We start from the raw sequence: 21,469 nt of genomic DNA on the forward strand, positions 1-21,469 counted from the left end.
AACAAAGAATAAAGAAAAGAGTGAATAATCTAAAATAATCTTAATTGCCTTTCCTACAACATGCTCCATTAGATTCTTTATGAGGAACTGTTTTATAGGCATCATCTGTCTCATTGAAGCACTAACCTCTAATAATTGACATAATTATATGATTAACTTTAATTAGTTGAGATAATTATCTTAACTAATTATGCACGTGCCGAGGATCCAATTCTCTGTCGGCTAATACAAGTATAATTATGTTTGACTTGACAATGAGCCCACTAATATTATAGTAATATATATAAATCTAAAAAATATTAAGGTTGTTTTTTTAAAAAAATAACTTTAGTTGGACCTTTTTAGATATAATTCATATTTAAAACCATGAATCCGGAATCCCTTTGTGGGCTCCTTTCTTTACTCCTGATATTATTAATGTTTGATAATTTTAAAACAAATAATAATAAAAGCGAGAGATTACCATATTCTCGAACATGTTTTAATATTTTATTTTATTTTATTTAAAAAACTCAGCCTTAATCAATTTGACTTGCAAGGGCAATTTGGACATTTCATCCTTTGCTAACTTTAATGGCGAGAGCGTGCACCTGTCGATTATTTATTAATTATTTTGTTCGCGGCTTTTTTTTCTTCCGGGGGCAAGTCGACGTGCAGAATTTAAAATCACGGCGTGGCGTTATCACCATTCCCCAAAACACATTAAAAATATTCTGCTGCTTTCTGTGATCCATAGCCCACTCTGCTACGCGCATCGTGATTGGACGTCGCACTCGGCGGCAGTGGGACCCGCCACCTAGTAGACGCTTCAGGTGGGAAAAGCTGCGGGACGGTTCAGTCGGTTACCGGTTCGGCCGACCCGACACGCTTTTCTCCGGTTTCCGATGTGTTACAAATAAAGTTAATCCTCCTTTTTCGCTTTTATGGAAATTGTATTAGTTTATTCGAGGAGCTTTTGTATTGTCCTCTAAAATTTATTTCCTTGCTCAATTTACATTCAAAGTTTTTACAAATTACAAATCACTTCCTTAATGATGGTGAGCTTACCAGCTCAATTAGATTCATTTTTTTAGCTGACCAGGCTCTGACCCATTGTATCGATGGGAGAAATTCCATAGCTAGTATATGATGTATTGTTATAATAAGATTTGAAGTTCGAATTTTGATAAAGTCGAGATAAATATTTTCCTTATGTACTAATCATTATTCCAAAGGCTAGTAGTCGTCCATGATTTACTTCCTCTGTGTTGGCCCTGGGACGGATTGGCGGGGGGAACTGGGGACGAACGTATTCACCTTTTAGTACAATAAAAGGACGGATCCTTTGGTCCGCAAATTGTGGAACAAGGGATGATCCACTTTTTTAGACCATTGATTTGGATGAACCCCACCTAGTTAAAAATGGGATTCATCCAAATCAATGGTCCTCATGCAATGAATCATTATCTAATCACAATTTACGGATCAAAAGATTCCTATTGATCTACTAAACAGATGGGAATTAATGAATCCGTCCAATCACTATCCTGGATCCAAGAATGGACCAAGATAGATAGGATCAGAAAATCCCACATGTAATTAAATGTAAAAAAAAATAACTCATTAATAAATACATTTGAATACATATTCAATTCGTAAATAATACTAATGAATTGTGTCTATCAAAGTTAAAAATATCATAAATACATAATACAATGTTAAATTTAGAAAATCTCAAAGAGCGATTGATAAATATTCAAAAGATAAATTTAGAACCGAATCAAATAAAATCATCGGAGTTAAATGAATCAAGATTAAAAATAATTTCTTTCCATTAACATTGTTCGTCTTCTTTACTTTCTATCGTTGCACCACGAAGTTAACTTTTGATTCTCGAAAGTTTATTGAAATCATATGTAATTTAGCAAATTAAATTGGGGTTAAGTGAAAATGTTACTAAACTCAAGCTAATGCCCAAGTCGGTTGACCTTGACTTGAAGACCGACAAAGTGAACCGGACCGAGCCGAAATCACGCGTTCCAACGACAGCGAGTCGCCAAACCTGCGGGTCCCATACAAAGAACACGCGTGGGATCATGACCGGTGGGCATATATTAATAATCTTGTCCTTGATAAAACAGCGGATCTGAGAACCTGCAACAGCCGAAAGCAAACACGGGGGGAGCACCGAGCACTTTCCTAGGAACATTTCATGTTGCCCCCTAAAGAACTATCAACTTTTCACTTCTCTTCAACTAGTTTGAAAAATAACAATATTTTTTCTCTAGATTTTCTATGAATGGTAATATTTTTCTACAATATTTCATCATATTAAATTAGAAATAATTAAATAATACAACGCAATCAAAATGCAATTTTAAACAAAGAAATTTATATAATTTTAAAAGGTTTTGTTACTCTGTATGATGAAATGTGAATAGATTGTAGAACTATTTTGAACTTTGAAGGGTACAAATGATATCAGAATACGAAAAGGGAGCAAAGCGAAAGTTTATCCTCCGTGTTCTATACGCTCTGTCGACGCCGCCCTTGACGGCGTCTAACGCCTCGTGACGCCGTCACGTCGAGTGGCAGAGAATGGTAATAAAACGACTGCTCGGCGACGCTGGATCGGATTTAACGGGGCTCTGAATTCCATCTTCCGAGAGAGAGAGAGAGAGAGCGAGAGACAGCGTTTTAGCGGATTGCAGCGCGGAGTCCTGGCTTTCTCTTAGGGTAGATCCCCTCGAGCTGTTCCCTTTCCGACGAGACTCGTAAGTTTATCTAGGAGATTCAGGGATTTCATGCGCGGTTTTCGTTGCAGTTTACTTTAGGAAGTTTTGACCAAAAAAAAAAAACATTTTGTCTTGTTGAATTAAGCGATCTTGGAGCTATCTTACGTTAACTGGGAAAAAGAAGTTCCTTTTTTTGGTTCTGTTGTCTCATTTCCTCATCGAAACCTGATAAAGTAGGGAGAAGATTTGGGGAAAACCCTAACCTTATGCATCTTTTTACATGTGTCGGTATTTTCTCGCTTGTTTTAGATTTATAGGGTAGAGTGATATGGTAGTTGAGTTTTATCATTCGTGATCCGAGCTTAGTGAATTCCTTGCTCGATCTTGCTGGTCTATCTCTGGCATCTTCTTGTCTGATCCGAGGACAAGATTTTTGTTTGCAAATCCAAGCTTCTGTGATCTCTCATACACACTTGTTTATCTGATACTTGAACATACAGAAATCAAGGTAAATCTGAGGCTCGTTTGGTATTTGTGTGAGTGAAACTGAGCCATAGTTTTCTTACACTAAACTAGTTTGTTAGTAGCAGCATAGCTTTTTTCAGGCTGCTTTTTTCTGCATGGACACTTGCTTTATGGTTTACTCCTTTATAATTGGTTTCTTAAAAAAGTTATTGTAAATGATTGTGTTGTCCATGAAAGTATGTGCCAAGCTAGTCTTTTAATTTACATTAACCATTATTGTGTTTGTTGGCATGCTATGTTCTTACATAACCTTTTTAGACTTCACAGTTAACACTAGAATTTTGTGTAGTTCAATTTCTGAATTCAGAAGAATAGAGTTACAAAAGAAGTGGACTTGTACATTTATCCCTTGGCTGGTTCCTTTCTGTCTTTGGCTTCTCCCTTTCGGGGTGCAATTAGCCTAGATGTCGTTCCGTAGTATAGTTCGTGATATAAGAGATGGCATCGGGAGCCTGTCAAGGCGAAGTTTTGAAGTGAAACTTGGGAGTCTTTCAGGACATCTCAGGGGAAAGTCTCAAAGCTTTGTCGCTGAGCCACATGATTCATCTCCTGTTATTCAGTCGAGTCGTTGGGCTAGCCTTCCACCAGAGCTTCTTCGGGATGTCATCAAAAGACTGGAGGATAGTGAAAGCACCTGGCCATCCCGAAAACATGTTGTTGCCTGTGCAGCTGTGTGCAGAGCTTGGAGGGAAATGTGCAGAGAGATAGTACGAAGTACAGAGTTTTGTGGGAAGATAACTTTTCCAATCTCATTGAAACAGGTTAGTGTTTTCTCATTTTCCCTCCTTTGATTTTATAACAGTAATAATATGAACTAGAACACACTGTATGGACAATTGCACATGATGTCTTTGTTCTAATTTGCATTTGCTTTTGCAGCCTGGCCATCGAGATGGAATGGTCCAGTGTTTCATCAAGAGGGACAAATCCAAATTAACTTACCATCTCTATCTTTGTCTTAGTCCTGGTAAGCTTGCTCTCAAACATCATTTTTTGTTTGTTTGGATATTGTAATGGCACAAAGATCATTACCTGTCACCTTGTAAGTTGATGACACAAACTTACAGTAGCGTAAAACAAAGAGCATCATCACAACTAATATGTTCGTTGTCCATTTTATTTACAACCAATATCTCTGTAGCAAATTTTATACTTTTGTCAGTCAAGTCCTTCCTAGAACATTAGAAGTTTGAACTTCTCAGTCCTTTGGGTTATGTATCACACTCATTGTGTTCCTCATTGTAATAGAAGACTAAACTGAGATATTAACATATCAAAGACACCTTTGACTAGTTAATCCAAATGGAAGATCACATGATAAAGGTATAAGTTTTGGTATGCAAATTAAGTTAACTCTAAATATCCTGCAAATATGCCTGGAACTTGTTGCCCGGTTAAAAATGATTCTATGATGAGCCCAGGCTCTCTATACTTGGTGTTTGAAGTGCATATGCTTTCCTTGTATCTAGGCTTTCTTCTGTGATGCTTCATGTTGGCATTCTTCTTCCTTTGCTGAGAAATGAAGCTATTTATTATTCCATTCTTACAATTTGAGTTGCTTTTCCTCTTTTTTTTCCTTCTGATTTAATAATTGGTGATCATACAGTTAGTTTATGCTAGTCGGATTCTTATCTCATTGTTTCCTCTATGGGAGTTTAAGATTGTTACATAGTGCTAATGATCATTTGATCTCAACTAATCATGCTCATGTTTGATTTGGGTGTAGCTGTGCTTGTAGAGAATGGGAAATTCCTTCTCTCGGCAAAAAGAATTCGTAAAACAGCACGTACTGAGTATATCATATCTATGGATGCTGACCACATATCGAGATCGACCAATACCTACATTGGGAAGTTGAGGTATTGAAATTTATTGGTAAAGTGGTCGTTGAATTGGCGTTGGTAAATAAATTAATTGCTCTCTGTTACATTTGCAGGTCCAATTTCCTTGGTACTAAGTTTGTAATTTGTGACACTCAGCCTCCATACAATGGGGCTGCTATCTGTCCGCCCGGACGGACAAGCCGCAGGTTTTACTCAAAGAAAGTTTCTCCTAAGGTCCCATCCGGCAGCTACAACATAGCTCAGGTGTCATACGAGCTGAATGTTCTTGGCACGCGGGGACCTCGTCGAATGCATTGCGTTTTGCACTCTATTCCTGCTTCAGCACTTGAGCCTGGTGGCATAGTTCCTGGTCAGCCGGACAACCTTGTTTCTCGCTCACTGGAGGAGTCCTTCCGCAGCATGTCCTTCTCCAAGTCCATGGACCGTTCCATGGATTTCAGCAGCGCTCGCTTTTCTGATATCATTGGGGGAACTCAAGATGGGGATGAGAGTATCGAAGCCAAGGAGCGACCACTGGTTCTTCGGAACAAACCCCCTAGATGGCATGAACAATTGCAGTGTTGGTGCTTGAATTTTCGAGGTCGGGTCACCGTCGCCTCCGTAAAGAACTTTCAACTCATTGCCGCAACGCAACCTTCTGCAGGTGCTCCTACTCCATCCCAACCAGCACCCGCAGAGCACGATAAGGTCATACTTCAGTTTGGCAAGGTCGCAAAGGACATGTTCACTATGGATTACCGCTACCCACTCTCAGCATTCCAAGCTTTTGCTATCTGTTTAAGTAGCTTCGACACCAAGCTGGCTTGTGAATAAACAATGAAAAACTCACTCTATTGTCAATTCATCATGGCTATCCAAGTACAATTAGTGTCCATGATAAGTATGGGGCAACACCCCATGCCCTTTGATAAGTATGCATCTTGATCAAGTCATTGAAAACTTATCAACGGTACCTTCCAATTGTGAGCTAGAAGTTAAAACCTTAACTCACTAAATATTACCGTCAAGGCATTTACTTCCCCCAAGTATTTTCCTAAAGTTGGTCAGAGCAGTGTCACACTAAATGATAACTCACTTTTCCTTTATTTTTTCGTTCTTTTTTTTTCCTTTCTTTCTTTTTCTTTGTGGTGGCCAGGGCTGTTGGGGTTTACTTTTGACTGTTCACCAGTTCAGCACACATGTTTGTTGTCTAGATTTGTGTAGGAAATCTGTCCTTTCATTGGAATTGTATGTAAGCTTTTCATACCAGCTGGGAGAACAAAGTCTTGTGACCAGAGGAGGAGAGGGGAGGTAAAGAGTACAGCTGGTAAGCACTCAATGACAGTGTTGGTCCTTGGCTTTTCTATTGATTGGATAAGATAAACTACACATGGAGATCTGTGATCAGTCTGCAAGGGTTTGGATTGGCATAGAAAGAGTACAAAGCAACTGGTGTCTCCCCTGTCTTATTGGGAATGAATAAGAAAATTAGGTTTGTGACTTGTGCTTCAAAATAAATATTTTGAAAAAATTAGCTATGATCTTGTGATCAGCAACTACGGCGTAGTTGGCTCACCTGGTGTGGTTGTTGTTTAATACAATGTTAAGTGTTCAAAAGCAACATGATAGATTTCCAGTATCTAGATGGATTGATACAGCTGACATGTTAACTTAGTAAACTAGAGTCTACCAACAAAAAACAGTACTAACTCTTCTTAAAATTTGAGAAGAAATACTAGGTTAAAGAAAAAAATTGAATCAACTAAAACCATCTTATCCATGCCATGTAATGTTGCCATCAAGGGTGGAAAGAATCAGCACCTTGCTCGACATCATCAGTTTCTATTCCTCCATTCTGAGCCATGAGTATCCTGTACACTCTCTTCGAACAAACATCGCCAAGCCGCCTTACTTCCGTGCCCAGTGCTCCCTCTATCATTAGATCTTTGAGCAGAAATTCCTTCTCGTGTACCTGAGATAACCAAAGGGAAGAATTTCAGTATCAACTGTAAGACCAAGCATATTTCATTTGGTTATGACACTAACCGACTTAGTTGGATCCATATACACGTTCAATAGGGATCTCATAGTTGGATATTTCTTCCAAATGGCAACGGCATACCTCGGTTGAACCTTCGGAATGGCTATCAAAGCTTTAAGCCTGACAAAAATAAAAGCAAGTGGTAGTCAAATTTGGTTAGTTAATTCAGAGCAAAAGTGATGAAAGGAAATCACAATTGGATCGAAAGAATAATCAAAAGACAACCGGTAGTAGGGAATTAAGGTTGAAGCTGAGAGATTCATAGACATAAAAAAATCCTAGAAATTACTTAACCAATTTTTAAATTATATTGAGATTTATAATTTATCATATACAAACAAAAGTTCTAGGAATCCTAGCCTAATTTAGTTTTTAATTGGGATCTAGATTGCCTAAGCTAATTTGAGTGACCATCATTAGGGCAAAAACTCCAAATCCAAATCTTAAAATATGAGGGAAAGTGATACAAAAGATGTTTAAATGATAGAGCTCTATACTTAATTTTATCATTCCTTCATTCTCCCGCTCCCTCCTTACTTCCCTCCCAAGTAAACAGAAAACTGAAAAGTATTGTATGCAGTGAATTAAGAAACAAGCTAGGAAGAAACAATCTCTCTAGTAATTTTGAGAGTAGAAAAAAGGAAAATTATGTGAAGAATATGGATATGCACGCATGGAAAGGTAAATTATCACAAATAGAATGAGTAAAGATTGTTGTACCAGACACTTCCTTTGATCAACTTCCTGTCAATGAAATCCTTGGGAATAATGGTCCCATTAGCATGTACAGACAACCAAGTCGGCTTCTTTCTGCACCACAATTGAAAGGCAGTTGTGATACGATACGACAAGCGGCAAATCACCAGGAGGTAAACTAATCTTTCAACTCAAATTTCTAATGACATGCACAAGAATCTGTAACTTGGCAGTATCAAGCTAAAGAAAACATCATCAACAACCAAATGTAGTAGGTATAAAGATTGAGGATAAATATAAAGAATCACAGATTCTTTCTACATGGGTAGTTGATGTTGTTATTGTTCTTTCTCTAGAACTATGAAGGAAAAAAGGTTCAAGATGTTTTGTTTCTTAGTATCTTTTCTGATCAAATAGTTATGCATGCAGTGGGAATCGTTAGCAAATTTAGTTGAGACCATGCTCGTGACTTATCAGGAGACCCCAAATTACTATGATTAGCTTCAACTTGTTTGTAAGCAAAAATCTACATGCCATCGCCTAATATTTTTACCAATTGTATCATTGCATTATGGTAGTTTTCTCATAGTTTTACTAAAAGGCAAGTATCTGGTTCGACATGAATTGATTTTTAACAGAATCCTTCAATTGATTGCAATTAGAATATTAACCTACAGTATATGACATTCTACGAACTCATACCATTGGGAAATAACAATTTTCTCGTTTCAATTTTCTAGGTATACTTTTGGTTGAAATTTTGACATTGAGAATCAGGTTTTGAATAAAACAAGTGGCATTCACCCGGTAGACTGGTTTTTACTAAGAACAGCAATAAACACAACTGTTGATGGACTTATGACTTTAAACTAAGGTTTTTAGTACAGAGCATACTCTCTCTCTCAGGCCAGACAAGGTTATTGAATGATCCGTGCCATTTAAGGTGCAAGCTAGTACAATCAAGAACCTATTTGTGATCTAATGAACAAAACTATAAACAGTGATCTTCATGCCATAACATTGTCGCTTACCTAAATTGACAATTAGCGAGGCTGAATGTTAAGCCAACAATGGTTTCTGCTACTTCTGCTTCATCTATGCAATCCCTGGAGTGAACTTCTGAGTAATGAGTTACCAATTTCGATAGAACCTATGTAAAAATATGCCAAACCTTAGAGGTGAAATAATTTAATTAGATGATCTCTATGATGCAACTCAAGAGCAAGTATGATGAGGATACAGACCTCCTCAACAGGTGGGCGTCTCCAGTTACAGACATTTGATGGATTTTTGTATTGAGCCTGTTCACTAAGAAGGAATCAAATTTGTATTAGAATATGAACTGTTTGGATTTTTAACATCCGAGAAGAACAAAAACTGTAAGATCAAACTAGCAATGGAGTTATTATTGTCAAACTACAACAATAAAATAAGAAAAGTATACCCATATCTTCAAATAAGACATGACCACTCGTAGTGCCACCGATTTCACATAACAACACAAATCACAAATGCCAGAAATTTTACATAGAACTAGGAGATGGCGTGAAACTAAAACAAGAAAAACCTTGCTTGAGACAAATAGATAGGGGACCAACAGGATTATTAACTATGATAAAAGAAGATTGTGCGATTAAGAAGACAAGTTAAAAAGTGTTTTGCTCATCTGGTTGCTCCACAAGAGGAGCATTATTTAATTTTTAAATAAATATTTATTAAATAAGTAGAATTGGTCTATAATATTATTGGAAGAAAAGTTTTCAGATTGTTTATTTGTATCAAAGAAGGAAGCCAAACAGCCTTGTTTGAAGAAAACAACACTAACCATAAGCATGAGGCACCCAAATGTGATTAGCTGAACTCAATGTTGGTCAAAAGAAGGGAATCTACCTAGTGGACAATTAATAAGTTTAACAATGTATCCTTGTACTGCAGATCTACAAGGATATCTAACCATAGGATGATACAGGTGGTAAGTTGATAACCGTCATGTTGTCATGATATTTTAACTCATATACGCATACTATTTAATCTTCTCATGTGTTAATTCCATATTTATATCACATTTCATGAGTTGCATTTATTTTTGGACTTAATTGTGAATTATCTTATATTTATAGTATTTGATGCTAATATTTGGATATATTCTTTGTAGACATCAAGGATTATGGATCCGAGTCAGATTAGACCAAGTTGGACTCAAATCTGCATTTAGATGAGAAGATCAAGCTCTAGAGCAATTTTGACAGTTCATTCAAGATCTGAGGAGATCTAAATTATCCATGAAAGATCTGTTCCATCCCATTTAAAGAGAGGGAAGATCAAGGCCATTGATTAAGCTCTGGAGCTTTTGATCCAGATCTTATGTGATCCCGCCGTTAGATAAAATCTGAGTTGATTAAAGCCGTTGATCTAGATTTGATGAGATTTAAGAGGGAATTGAAAAGCTACAGTGAGAGGTCTTTGTCAATTAGCTACAATAGCAGAGGGAGGCAGGCACGATCCTGCTCTAGCGATCCCGGTCCAGTTTCCACCGCCAGCAACCAATGGAGGTCAGGGGCGCTTGCCTTCCTCCGGTCATCATACATCTTCAAGTCGGCGACACCACTTCAACCATCTGATCTCTAGCTTAGTCGCGATTTCTGAGCGAAGAGGAAGAAGCGGAGAAGTGGAGCAATCTGGAGGTTTGAGCCGATTCGTTTTCCTTCCAGCCGGAGATCTTCTTCCTTTGAAGCTCTGACCACAACGAATGGCGAGAGACATTTCTTTCTATTTCCTCTTCTGATTTACAGCTTCATTTTATTGCATCTGCTTGAACCAAAGAATATGATCAGTTCATCACCACTTGTGTGACCCAGACATCTTCGTCCAACCCAATGAGTGCTTGGGAATGCTCCAACTCACCTTGGTTCATCACTTCTCCTGGATTTCATTTCTGTATTTCTGTTTTTCCAATTTGCAGTTTCTATTTTCTCGACTGTTCAATTTCATAGGCTCGAATTGGTAGGGTTGGATGAAGTTTAGATATGTTTTCCTTATCTTCAATTCATCTGAATGTTTGCTAATTCCCTGAGTAGAGATCTGGATATGATGTTTGTGCTTGGTTCTTGAGCTGTTTTCTAGTAACTGTTCATCTGAATTCGAATTTCCTATTTCAATAATTGATTGAATCTAATTAGATTTTGTTCTTGTTTAGTATTGTTAGTTTCTGTGGCATTCATCTTCATGAACCTAGATAGATCTCCTTCCATGTGACGAATGGTTGGATTTCTATTCCATGTTCTTGGTATCAAGAGGAGTTAATTCTGTTTTGCTCTGGTTTTGTTCCTGTTTTGATTCTGCTATGTTTAGCTTTGTTCAATTCAATATGCAGTAGTTAGGTTAGTTTAGTTTCATACTTGTCTTGCTATTGCGTTCCTTAGTTTAATTCTGTTGATGATGATTTTCATAGTGTAGGGTGACAATACGTTGTGGATTCATTGTGGATGATTAGTTAGGATTTCCTTGTATTGCATTAGGTTTAGTTTCATTATTTGCTTTACTTTTCAGTTGTCAGGTTAAGAACTCAACAAAATCCCAAAACCCCATTTTCATATCAAAAATCCAAAAGCAATAACAAATCAATCATGAGATACCATCATTGCTACATTAGTTGCGAGACGATCCGAGTCATCTCTATGCTACATTAGTGTAGAATGAATTTGATCACTTAATTCTTTTGATACCCATTTCACAACAAAATTGTCCACTAGGGAATCTACCTATTGGACAATTAATAAGTTTGACAATGTATCCTTGTACTGCATATCTCAAGGATATCTAACCATAGGATGATAGAGGTGGTAAGTACATTTTATTAATTAAACTCGGTAAAAGTTCCTCCACCCCTTCCTCTCCACATCTCTTTTCCCTTAAAAGCATGCTTGAGATTGTGAAAATTCTGATCATTTTCTGTCCACTTCTAAAATCAACTAGTTAGATCCATCATAACATCCCAAGGCTAAAAAATTTTGGCCATCCATCGGCTGTTGAAAATTGTCACAGAACCAACACAACACCAAATTAATTTCCAACAACAAAACTTAGATTAGGAAAATGGAAATTTTGAAGAGCGTTTGATTGCTATTTTTATTTTTTGAAAAATGTGCATTTTTTTTTTTAGAAAATGACTTTTAGACGTTCGCTATTTTCCCATAAAATGATATATCCTTTTCTAGAAAACAAATGTGAAAATTGCCAACCAAATAATGTTTTTTATTTTCTCAGAAAATGAAAATAGAAAATTTACAAACCAAACGTTGCCTTACACGTGCACTAAAGAACTAGAAATTTGAAAATAGAACAAAAATATAGCAAATTTGATATTTAGAGGGCAAACAAAATTTGAATATGGAGACCAAAGATTAAATACTCAGAAACAAAGTCAAAAAACAGAAATTACAAAGTTACCAGCATGTGAACAAGAACAAAGAACTAACCATTTCTTGATGTAACTCATTAGTTTGTTGGTGAGATAACATATTGTGAAACCTGGATACTTATTTTGAACTATCTGGATATTGGCAAAAAGGGATCCATTAGACACAAGGTCACAGAATTCCTCTGCCTGATGCACTAGGAGTATGTATGGCACGTCTGATCCAAGAAGTGAAAGCTGCATATAATAGGCAAAGTTCAGTTACAAGCCAATAATTAAACCACAAAATGTATAAAGGGAAATTTGGCTCATATTTTGATATAATAATTTAATGATTTAGAAAACGCAAAACAATAGCAGATTGAACTTCAAAAGTAAATATAATTTCTCACCTCTGTGCTATACATCATATTCTAAGTTTGCTTTCTGTTTGCATCTGTGCCGAAGTGTTCTATCCTAGACAATTTTTATGGTGGTAAATTATATCCAAATTAAGTTTCACACTTATACATTTTCAAACCTCTAATAAGCAGTCCTCTATCCCACTGTTTAATGTTCCCACGTGGATCTTTCAGATAAGCTTAGGTCTTGAAGGATCTTTGCAATTGTTGGATTGAAGCAAAACTATAGAGGCACCACTACTGAACTCTGCTAACAAACAAAAATATATTAACATAAATTAATATTGGACCTCCTAATGCTTTAGCCACCTTCCAATCTTCGTAGGAATAAGTAGTAAAGAAAGGTGTTTTAACAGAGAGAAAATGATAAGAACCATATTGATTAAGAATGTAATCAATATTCCACATAGTCCTTTATTATAGAGATAAGACTCAGAGATCACGGAGAGCCTCCATTATGTTAATTTATCTAATACAATCCAATCTTCAAGATTCGTGAGATGGGCCAAGAGGCTTCAAAATATAGAATAATGATTGGGCTAAACACCAAGTTAGTTTAATATAAAGTGTAAGCAGCCTTTCTTAGTTGGAGCATCAAATTAGTAGGTTGGAGCTGAAAAAAGAATTCAATGTTGAGTGCAGTAAGATTGAACTGAAGCCACACTTGTCTCAAACAAACCAGGGTACCAAAGACTGGCCAGTAAATGCTGAAAGGTATTTGGATATAGGTTCAAGACATAACTAATAAAATATTTGCCACCAAGATCTACAAGCATCCATTTTTTCAAGTAGACATAACTCATCAAATATATGTCACCAAGATCTACAAGTGTCCATTTTCTCAAGACGTGCACCATCGGAGCTATGCCAATAGTCGCACATTAACAACTATAGAGAATAGTGATCCATGTTGGCTATAATCTACATATCAAAAGAGGGTGTCTCCATCTCAAGTCGTATTCATTTTGGGATGGAATGAACTCCAACCCACTTCGACATTTTAAGTAATGATGTGTATGGAGGGGGGCATACTAAAGTGAGGTTGCTTTAGGCCCCTTCTTAGTGATTATGAGTTTAGCATAATACCGTCAGTTGTCAGTAACGGAACATTGAACGAAATCTGTCCAACTAAAAAGCCTCCTTAAAGCTTTACATTAACAAGCACAATTCAAATTTATACATTCATGATACCATCTAAAACTTATAGAGAAACACATAAAATATAATAAGAATAATTCATCTCTACCCCCCTAATCCTTCAGTGTTCCTATTTGAATTCAGATCATTGTATCATTCCATTAGCTACTACCTCTAATGTAGTGGCCAGCAGTCACTGAGTAGTATGTTTAAAAACTCCTAAAATTTTTACCTCTGTGATATGATCAGGTGCATTAATCTTCCATAAAATTGATCTTTGAATTGGATTTGAGGTTATGCGAAAAGAGAGACCTTTTTCAGCAAACCTCGTCAAAAGAAGGCCTGCATCAAACCAGAACCAGATTTAAGCATGGAAAATGGTGATGATGCAAAAAAAATGGCATGGCCAAGTGCAGGCATCACTGAGAATTGGCATACCACCAACTGACCCATTTTCAATGATTTTAGCATCAATCTCAGCCATCATGGATTTCAGTGCAAATTTTCCTTTTTCCCATTTTTGCCTCTCCTTCTCCAATTTCTTTGCCTCGGCTGCTTCAGTTTTAAGAGCTTCTTTCTGTAATTTTTCTTGCTGCACACAGAAATCCATAATAATTAAGCTTCTGCTGATTTCTTTAATTTTCATTGGTAAAACATAGCAAATACAACCTCACCTGCTTTAGTCGTTTTCGTTCTTCGCGTAAATGAAGCTTCTTTTCCTTAAGTTGCCCCTTTCTTCCTTCAGCCTCAGTTCTTTGGTGTGTTTTCCCAAAACCCTCTTGATTCTCTATCACAGTGATATTTTCCTTATTGTACATGCCCTGACAGCAACTGTCTTGTCCAGTCTGTCACATATTAATAAGTATTTAGTTGTCATTCTTTCTTCATGCATACAACTAATGCTTCAGAGAAAAAGAAACAATGGGATAATGATGTCAGTTAAATATGCTGTTTCAAAAAAGAAAAGATTAGTTCAATATAAGTATCATAAAATTTAAGGAAATAATTCAAGTAAATGAGATATGGATCTGGAAGAGGTAATTAATATTAAGCAACCAAATCACCATACTCTGAAAGTCTAAGGAAGATAGACCAGTAAGGATGCTTTAGTCATTAAGTATCCAAGTTCTTAAACTAGAAACAATTAATAGCAAGTCTCAACTCCAAAAACTTTCATATGCAATTAATAGACTAAGGAAGATAAATGTTGTGCCCAAAGGATGCCCACATATCTCCACAATGGTATGATATTCCACTTTGAGCCTAGGCCCTTATGCCTTTGCTCTTGGGCTCTCATCAAAAGGTCTCATGCCAATGGAGATATTCTATATTCTTTTAAACTCATAATCTTTACCAAATCTTTCCAATGAGGGACTTTCATTGAACCCAACAATCCTCCCCTCAAACGAAGGACCGCCATTACTCTCATAGTCTACCCCCGTGAGCATTCAGTCACCCTGATTTGTTCCGGGCCTCCCCGCAAGCAGCTGGATCCAATCAATCTTGACCTACTTCGGACCTCCCTGTAAACATCCGGTCACCCTGATATACTTCGAGCATCCCCGCGAACATTCAATCACCCTGACCTCCTTCGGGCCTCCTCGCAAGTATCTGATCACCCTAATCTACTCCGGGCCCACCTTCAACTTCGTTTAAGACCGCCCCACATAGCATCTGATCTAGACCATGACTCTGATATCATTTGTTGTGCCCAAAGGATGTCCACATATATCCACAATGACATGATATTGTCTACTTTGGGCCTAGGCCCTCATGGCTTTGCTCTTGGGCTCTCCTCAAAAGACCTCATGCCAATGGAGATATTCTACATCCTTTTAAACTCATGATCTTTACCAAATCTTTCCAATGTGGAACTTTGATTGAACCCCAACAATAAACCAGTAAGGATGATTTAGTTATTAAGTCTCCAAGTTCTTAAATTAGAAACAAATTAGAAACAATCAATAGCAAGTCTCAACTCCAAATAATTTCATATGCAATGAATAGCAAGAAACAAATTAGAAATTAATTGACTACCTGGAATGGAGTTTGTTCAACAATGTTGTCAATATCTGGTGGGCTCTCTCCAATAATCTGTGTCTCTGAGAAGAAAAAAATAAATTTATAAACCAAAATGAGTGGGCAGTGATCCTGATTTTCTATGTAGCATTCATAAGTTATACCATTGTTGTCATCCATTATTCCATCTCTGCCATGCTTCATAAGATCTTTATCATTGTTATTATAATTGTCAAGAACTAGGTCATACATGGGGAAGCAATCCTGTATTACCCCTGAACCTTTCGGTTCTTCAACTCTCTGAGAGCTTAAGTGTACCTGAGAGTTCTCATATGATGTTGATGCAATGATATCTGTCCCTGATTTCTTTGTAGTTATCAAAGGTACATCAAGTTCAGATTCATTATCTGACTCCAAGCATATCAAACGCCCAACTCCTGCAGAGACAGCAGCAAACAAGCATATCAAATGGCCAACTCCTGCAGAGACAGTCAACTCCTAAGATAATTAGCCTTTGAAAAATTACCAGGAAGAAAAAAATTATTTAATGAGGTTCCAAGAAAACTTTATTTGACAATAAATAAAGGATGAACATACTGATATACCAAAAAAAGTTTAATGATGTGAGCCAGAAAAGATAAATCACCACAGGAAACTATAAACAGCAATAATGGCCTATCCCTAACAAAAACAAGGAAAGACCGTTCCCTAAGGGCTTGTTACCTAGCAGATGAAAAACTAGGCTGATGAACCTTCCTTGGTTATTTCTTTGGCGGAAACATGAGGAATAGGAAAAGGCAGAGGGAACAACTATATATTACCATACAAAAGTTCTCCACTGTTCAACAAAGCTAACAACAGAAGGAATAATTCATGTCAGTTCTCTATCCTCCCATGATATGTGTGGTATGGTAGAAGTTAAAGGGAAATGGAATCATCTCCCATTTTGAATTCAGGTCCTGTTTTGGTTACACAAGGAATAGCCATTCCAGAACCCGTTCCCCTTTTTAAAAAGTACAAAATTTAACAATATATTTCTAAGTTCACATTCTAAAATAATTTCAATACCTAAATATGAATGAATAAATTTTTATGTTTCATTCCCTTCTAAAATTTTTTGTTTCATTCCAAAACAATTGTAAAAAAAAATGGATTTTAGTTACAAGATTAGAGTGACCAAAAAGAAACCATTCTCAAGAAATCACCAGAAAATTCTGACGAGTCGTTGGCTACTTTGGCACGAGTAAGGCTGCATTTGACAATGGAAGGATCGGAATCGAAGGGCTTTCCAGGAGACATAGGCGTCTCCGGGATGAAATAGGTCGTGCGAACTGGATTCTCTTTTTGCGGAGTTACGCCGTCGTCGATGACGACGACGGTTAAAGGCGGCCTTCCCCGTCTGTGCCCCTCTCCATCCATCTTCGACGCCTTATTTGGAGGGCCCTGCAAGGATGAGTCTTCGTTTTCATCTTCGTCGGAGATGATATCGATGGTGCAGGCGGTCGGCGGTCGGCCATCCATCACGGCGGTGCGCAAGCGAGGAGTCGGAGTGGGGAATTGGGGAAAGTTTTGGCGCTTCGAACTTCGAAGTCTCCAGATTACAAGAACGAATTGCCGTAAGCCCACATAAAGGCCCATAAATCGGCCTGTAGGCCCATTAATGTTGCTTATGACTTGTTGGTTCCGCCTAATATCCCATTGACGAAAAATCGAACCGGACCCAACCTATTTGAGCCATTTACCAGTTGGTTCGGCCCAAACACACCATGCAACCCTACTATAAGAGGAGGATGAGAATTAGGGTTTCGACTTCATCTCGCAGCGGCTCCTGGCCATTTGGTTCTTGCAAGCTTCAACGGCGTACTCTTCGATCTCTCTATCGCAAAAATGGTGAGCAATCCTAAGTTTTTATTAAAAAAAAATGTACATGTTTTTTTTTCTATCGTTCTGTAATGATCTTTACTTGTGGCTCTCTGCTAGATTATTCCGAAGAAGAATCGCCATGAGATCTGCAAGTACCTCTTTCAGGGTATATTTTCTGAAATCAGGATTTTGAACGTATTATGCTCAATTATCGTTCCTTCTCTGAAGAAAGATCTGATCTTTTTTTTTTTGTATGGATTTTGTTTAGAGGGGGTGCTCTACGCTAAAAAGGACTACAACCTTGCTAAGCATCCGGATATCGATGTGCCAAATCTGCAGGTGATCAAGCTGATGCAGAGCTTTAAATCGAGGGAGTACGTGAGGGAGACCTTCGCTTGGCAGCACTATTACTGGTATCTGACCAATGATGGTATTGAGTATCTGAGAACTTTCCTTAATCTTCCATCTGAGATCGTTCCTGCTACTTTGAAAAAATCTGCACGGCCGCCTGCCCGCCCGTTTGGCTCTGGTCCTCCGGGTGACCGGCCCAGGTGATATTGATTCCTCCAATCGACAATGATTTTTAATTATGATGAGTGTCTTCTTGTTTTGCTATATTTTTGAGGTATTCTGTCTTGATAGAGGGCCGCCAAGATTTGAGGGAGACCGACCGAGATTTGGCGATAGGGATGGGTATCGTGGAGGTCCACGCCCAGGGGGGCCTTCAGGAGAGCTTGGTGACAAGGGTGGTGCGCCACCTGAATTCCAACCATCTTTCAGGGTATGCATCCCTTAATTTCTCAAGATTTTTTTTTCATTTTATTTCAACAACTTATGGTTAATGGTACTTTATTTAGATTAACACAAGTTTGAATTGCTGTTGGGTCTGTATGAATTTGCTTCCAAGAACCATATCCACTATCATAATAGCCATTCCCATCTAACTTGTGCATAGAATGTAAGAGCTATTGCAGTCTTGTATTCCAGCTTCGCTGCTTCCTGGGATGTAATCAAAACTGATATGGTTTGTTGTTTGTCAATATCTTAACAAGTGTAACAATCTTCAGTCTGGGATGAGATAATCTCTGATTTTTGTGCAGTTGCCAATTTGTCTAGATGCAAAGCCAAGTTATTTTGTTTAATTTGGGATTGATTCTGTGTCGAGATTCTATTTGTGCTTCCTCTCTATAAGTTCCCGTCATGAATTGTTGCAGATATTCGTCTCATTGTACTTTTACCATCACACTCCTTTATGATTTACTAAGAGTCTAAGATTGTCCAGTTAAATTCATTGCCATCATACTACATACATTTTTGTGCATGTTTTAAAATTCATATCCACTAGAGATCCCAAAGGAAGAGCCATTTGATAAGCTAGTGTTTTTTAAATCTAACTAACAGTCATCTGAGATAGCTTTGTGCTGATACAACAAAGATCTCCTGATGGCTTTCCTTTGAGAGTTTTTGCTGAGTCTTTGTTTAAATATTTTTATGATTGTTGAAAATTGAGAACCAAATTATTTTGCATGTGAAACTAAATCTTGTCTGATATGCAATAATATGAGTACATGATTATACCTTGATGTGTAGTTTGGGTTATCTACACTGAATGCTTAAACAGTAAATTATGTATGCTTCATGGAATACTGGCTTGTTTGCCGGTGGCACTGACAAGAAATTTGGTCGTAGTCTGAAAATCTTGATTTCGAGCATAGGTGTTTTTGCTAGGAGTTTCACATGGTTTTCAATTCTCAAAGGAAGGAATCAGATGATGAGCAATCTCCATTTAATCTCATGACGGTCATCTGAGATAGCTCAGGCTGATAACTAAGATCTCTGATGGTTTCTGTGATTTGGGATTCTGTGGTGTGCTTGTAAGCATAGTTCAGAACTGGACCATATTAACCTGGGAACTAGAAGCTATCCAATTGAAACCTTAAAAAACACCCCTATCGGAGTTTTTGATTGGCTCAATCTTAAAACTTTAGTCCTTCAAGCTGTTCGGTTTAGACTCATTCATCCATATTTTAACTCATGTCTGTGCCTTATTTTTCCTAGTGTTTTCATGTTATAGTGGCTGTCTATTAATTGCCCGAACAGAAATGTTATGATGGTTAAATTGTTGAAATCTTGTAGGGTTCTGGCAGTAGGCCTGGATTTGGACGTGGAGGTGGAGGATATGGAGCCGGTCCTGAAGCTGGATCTGCTGCTTCTCTTCAGTAGAAAGATTGACTAGAACTATAAAGTAGAGGTTTAATGTCATTTTTTACAACATATTTTGCTCTTAAAAAGTGAGAAATTGCCTAAGTTAAGTTCAAACTAATCCCTTCCTGAAATTGACATTCTACTTGTTGCTGCATTTATTCAGTTACTATATGATATCTGATTTTATCAAAAAAAAGGGGAAACTCCTTTTTGATCAGCAGAATTAGTCATTCTTAAGTTGGCTTAGCTGATATGTTGAATGCAGAATGTTTTACCTTGCAAGCTAACCTTCGGCTATTTTAGTTTGGCTTTCATTGTACAAGGATGAACTCAACTTGCTCGTGGTCTTTTCGTAGTCTTTCCATTGCTAGCCGGTCTGCTGCTGTGTTGCCACTTTGTTACTTGTGGAAATGTTTTCTTTTCTACATTTCCTCATACTATAAGAGAAACGAGTATCTTGTAATGTTTATGAGCCTAATGGGAAAATATCTCGATGAACATTTGCATTTGTATTAATTTGATAAAACTCAATTTTTCCTATAAATTTAACAGTTTTGTTCTATCAAATTTAATCTCATTCAATTGGACTTGAACTGACTTGAGCCCAAAACATCAACACCTTCAGTCGGAAGAAATATAATTGTGCATAATCTCTCTCTCTTTTTAATCATGAGATATTTTTATATTATTAGTTATTATGCACACTTATCGCCTTTGTTATATATTATATAAATACGTGTAAATTATGTCTCAAGTCTATAAATTAGATTTTGTAAGGGTGTATCATACTTATGCAGTAGTGTAACGTAAGAGTATTACTCAAGAATCTAAGCAGTAAGTTATAAGGGACTCTATCTATTGGTCGGGTCCTAGAACTTGCCGGAACAGATATTACACTTGATCTTAGTCAAAAGGTTTGAGAAATGCATGCTTTTTAATGTTATTGGCTCTAAGTTATTTATAGAAGATTCTTTGCTCGTGATATTGTCAATTTAAGATGTGAGATATTTTATATCTAATATATAAAAATTATTAGTGAAAATTACTAATAAGTTTTAAAATTATTTGAAAAAAATAACATTAACTTAATTTCATTTTGAGTTTCACAAAACTTAGTTATTAAAAGATTTAGATTCTTTTATTTATACTAGTCATCGTGCATACGTATTGTATATGTAATATAATATATAAATACACATAATTTAATGTCTCAGGCTCATAAATTAGACTTGGTTAGAGTGCGTCAAGCTCATGTAGTAGTGCAACGCAGCGACGCTTGAGAACCCAGGCAAACTGCTATAATAGACCCTCCCTCATAAAAAATTAATTAATTTTTTTATATCAGATATTAAATTGATAAGAGTAAATACTACACTTGATCTTAGCCAAAAGGCCAAGAAAGGTATATTTTCTATCATCGGCGACCCAAGGTATTTACAGAAGATTCTTCGCTCGTAGTGTTGTCAATCCTAAGATATGAAACTAAAAACAACAAGAACAATGCATATTTTTTATATACAAAAAATTAGAGAAAATTACTAAGAGGTCTTAAAATTTTTTTTAGTATGAAAAAATGGAGGTAATTTCATTTTATGCTTCAACAAAATTAGTTAATAAAGGTTCAAGAG

The 21,469-nt window shown here is 37.0% G+C and overlaps 3 protein-coding genes and 1 pseudogene across 3 annotated transcripts; 2 read left to right on the top strand and 2 right to left on the bottom strand.

The window, feature by feature from the left end:
- Window positions 1-2,595: 2,595 nt before the first annotated feature.
- LOC122015154 (tubby-like F-box protein 8) lies at window positions 2,596-6,053 on the top strand. The gene is made up of 5 exons (XM_042571894.1): window positions 2,596-2,753; window positions 3,529-4,000; window positions 4,119-4,206; window positions 4,966-5,098; window positions 5,176-6,053. The coding sequence occupies exons 2-5, from the start codon at window positions 3,644-3,646 to the stop codon at window positions 5,894-5,896; spliced, it is 1,299 nt and encodes a 432-aa protein (XP_042427828.1). The 5' UTR covers window positions 2,596-2,753; window positions 3,529-3,643; the 3' UTR covers window positions 5,897-6,053.
- A 552-nt stretch (window positions 6,054-6,605) lies between these two features.
- On the bottom strand, window positions 6,606-17,426 carry LOC122015153 (crossover junction endonuclease EME1B-like). The gene is made up of 12 exons (XM_042571893.1): window positions 16,979-17,426; window positions 15,938-16,210; window positions 15,792-15,856; window positions 14,429-14,599; window positions 14,193-14,346; window positions 13,987-14,096; window positions 12,278-12,453; window positions 9,044-9,107; window positions 8,831-8,949; window positions 7,824-7,913; window positions 7,109-7,223; window positions 6,606-7,034 (listed from the first exon to the last, which is right to left on the bottom strand). The coding sequence occupies exons 1-12, from the start codon at window positions 17,409-17,411 to the stop codon at window positions 6,861-6,863; spliced, it is 1,944 nt and encodes a 647-aa protein (XP_042427827.1). The 5' UTR covers window positions 17,412-17,426; the 3' UTR covers window positions 6,606-6,860.
- A 107-nt stretch (window positions 17,427-17,533) lies between these two features.
- LOC122015155 (40S ribosomal protein S10-1-like) lies at window positions 17,534-20,058 on the top strand. Its single transcript, XM_042571895.1, has 5 exons — window positions 17,534-17,663; window positions 17,754-17,802; window positions 17,905-18,187; window positions 18,279-18,417; window positions 19,773-20,058. Exons 1-5 carry the CDS (start codon window positions 17,661-17,663, stop codon window positions 19,857-19,859), a joined length of 561 nt encoding a protein of 186 aa, XP_042427829.1. The 5' UTR covers window positions 17,534-17,660; the 3' UTR covers window positions 19,860-20,058.
- Window positions 20,059-21,074: 1,016 nt separating this feature from the next.
- Window positions 21,075-21,247, bottom strand: LOC122018160 (annotated as a pseudogene).
- Window positions 21,248-21,469: the final 222 nt, after the last annotated feature.

This window comes from Zingiber officinale, chromosome 8B (genome assembly GCF_018446385.1).
Source record: "Zingiber officinale cultivar Zhangliang chromosome 8B, Zo_v1.1, whole genome shotgun sequence".
Classification (NCBI taxonomy): Eukaryota; Viridiplantae; Streptophyta; class Magnoliopsida; order Zingiberales; family Zingiberaceae; genus Zingiber; species Zingiber officinale.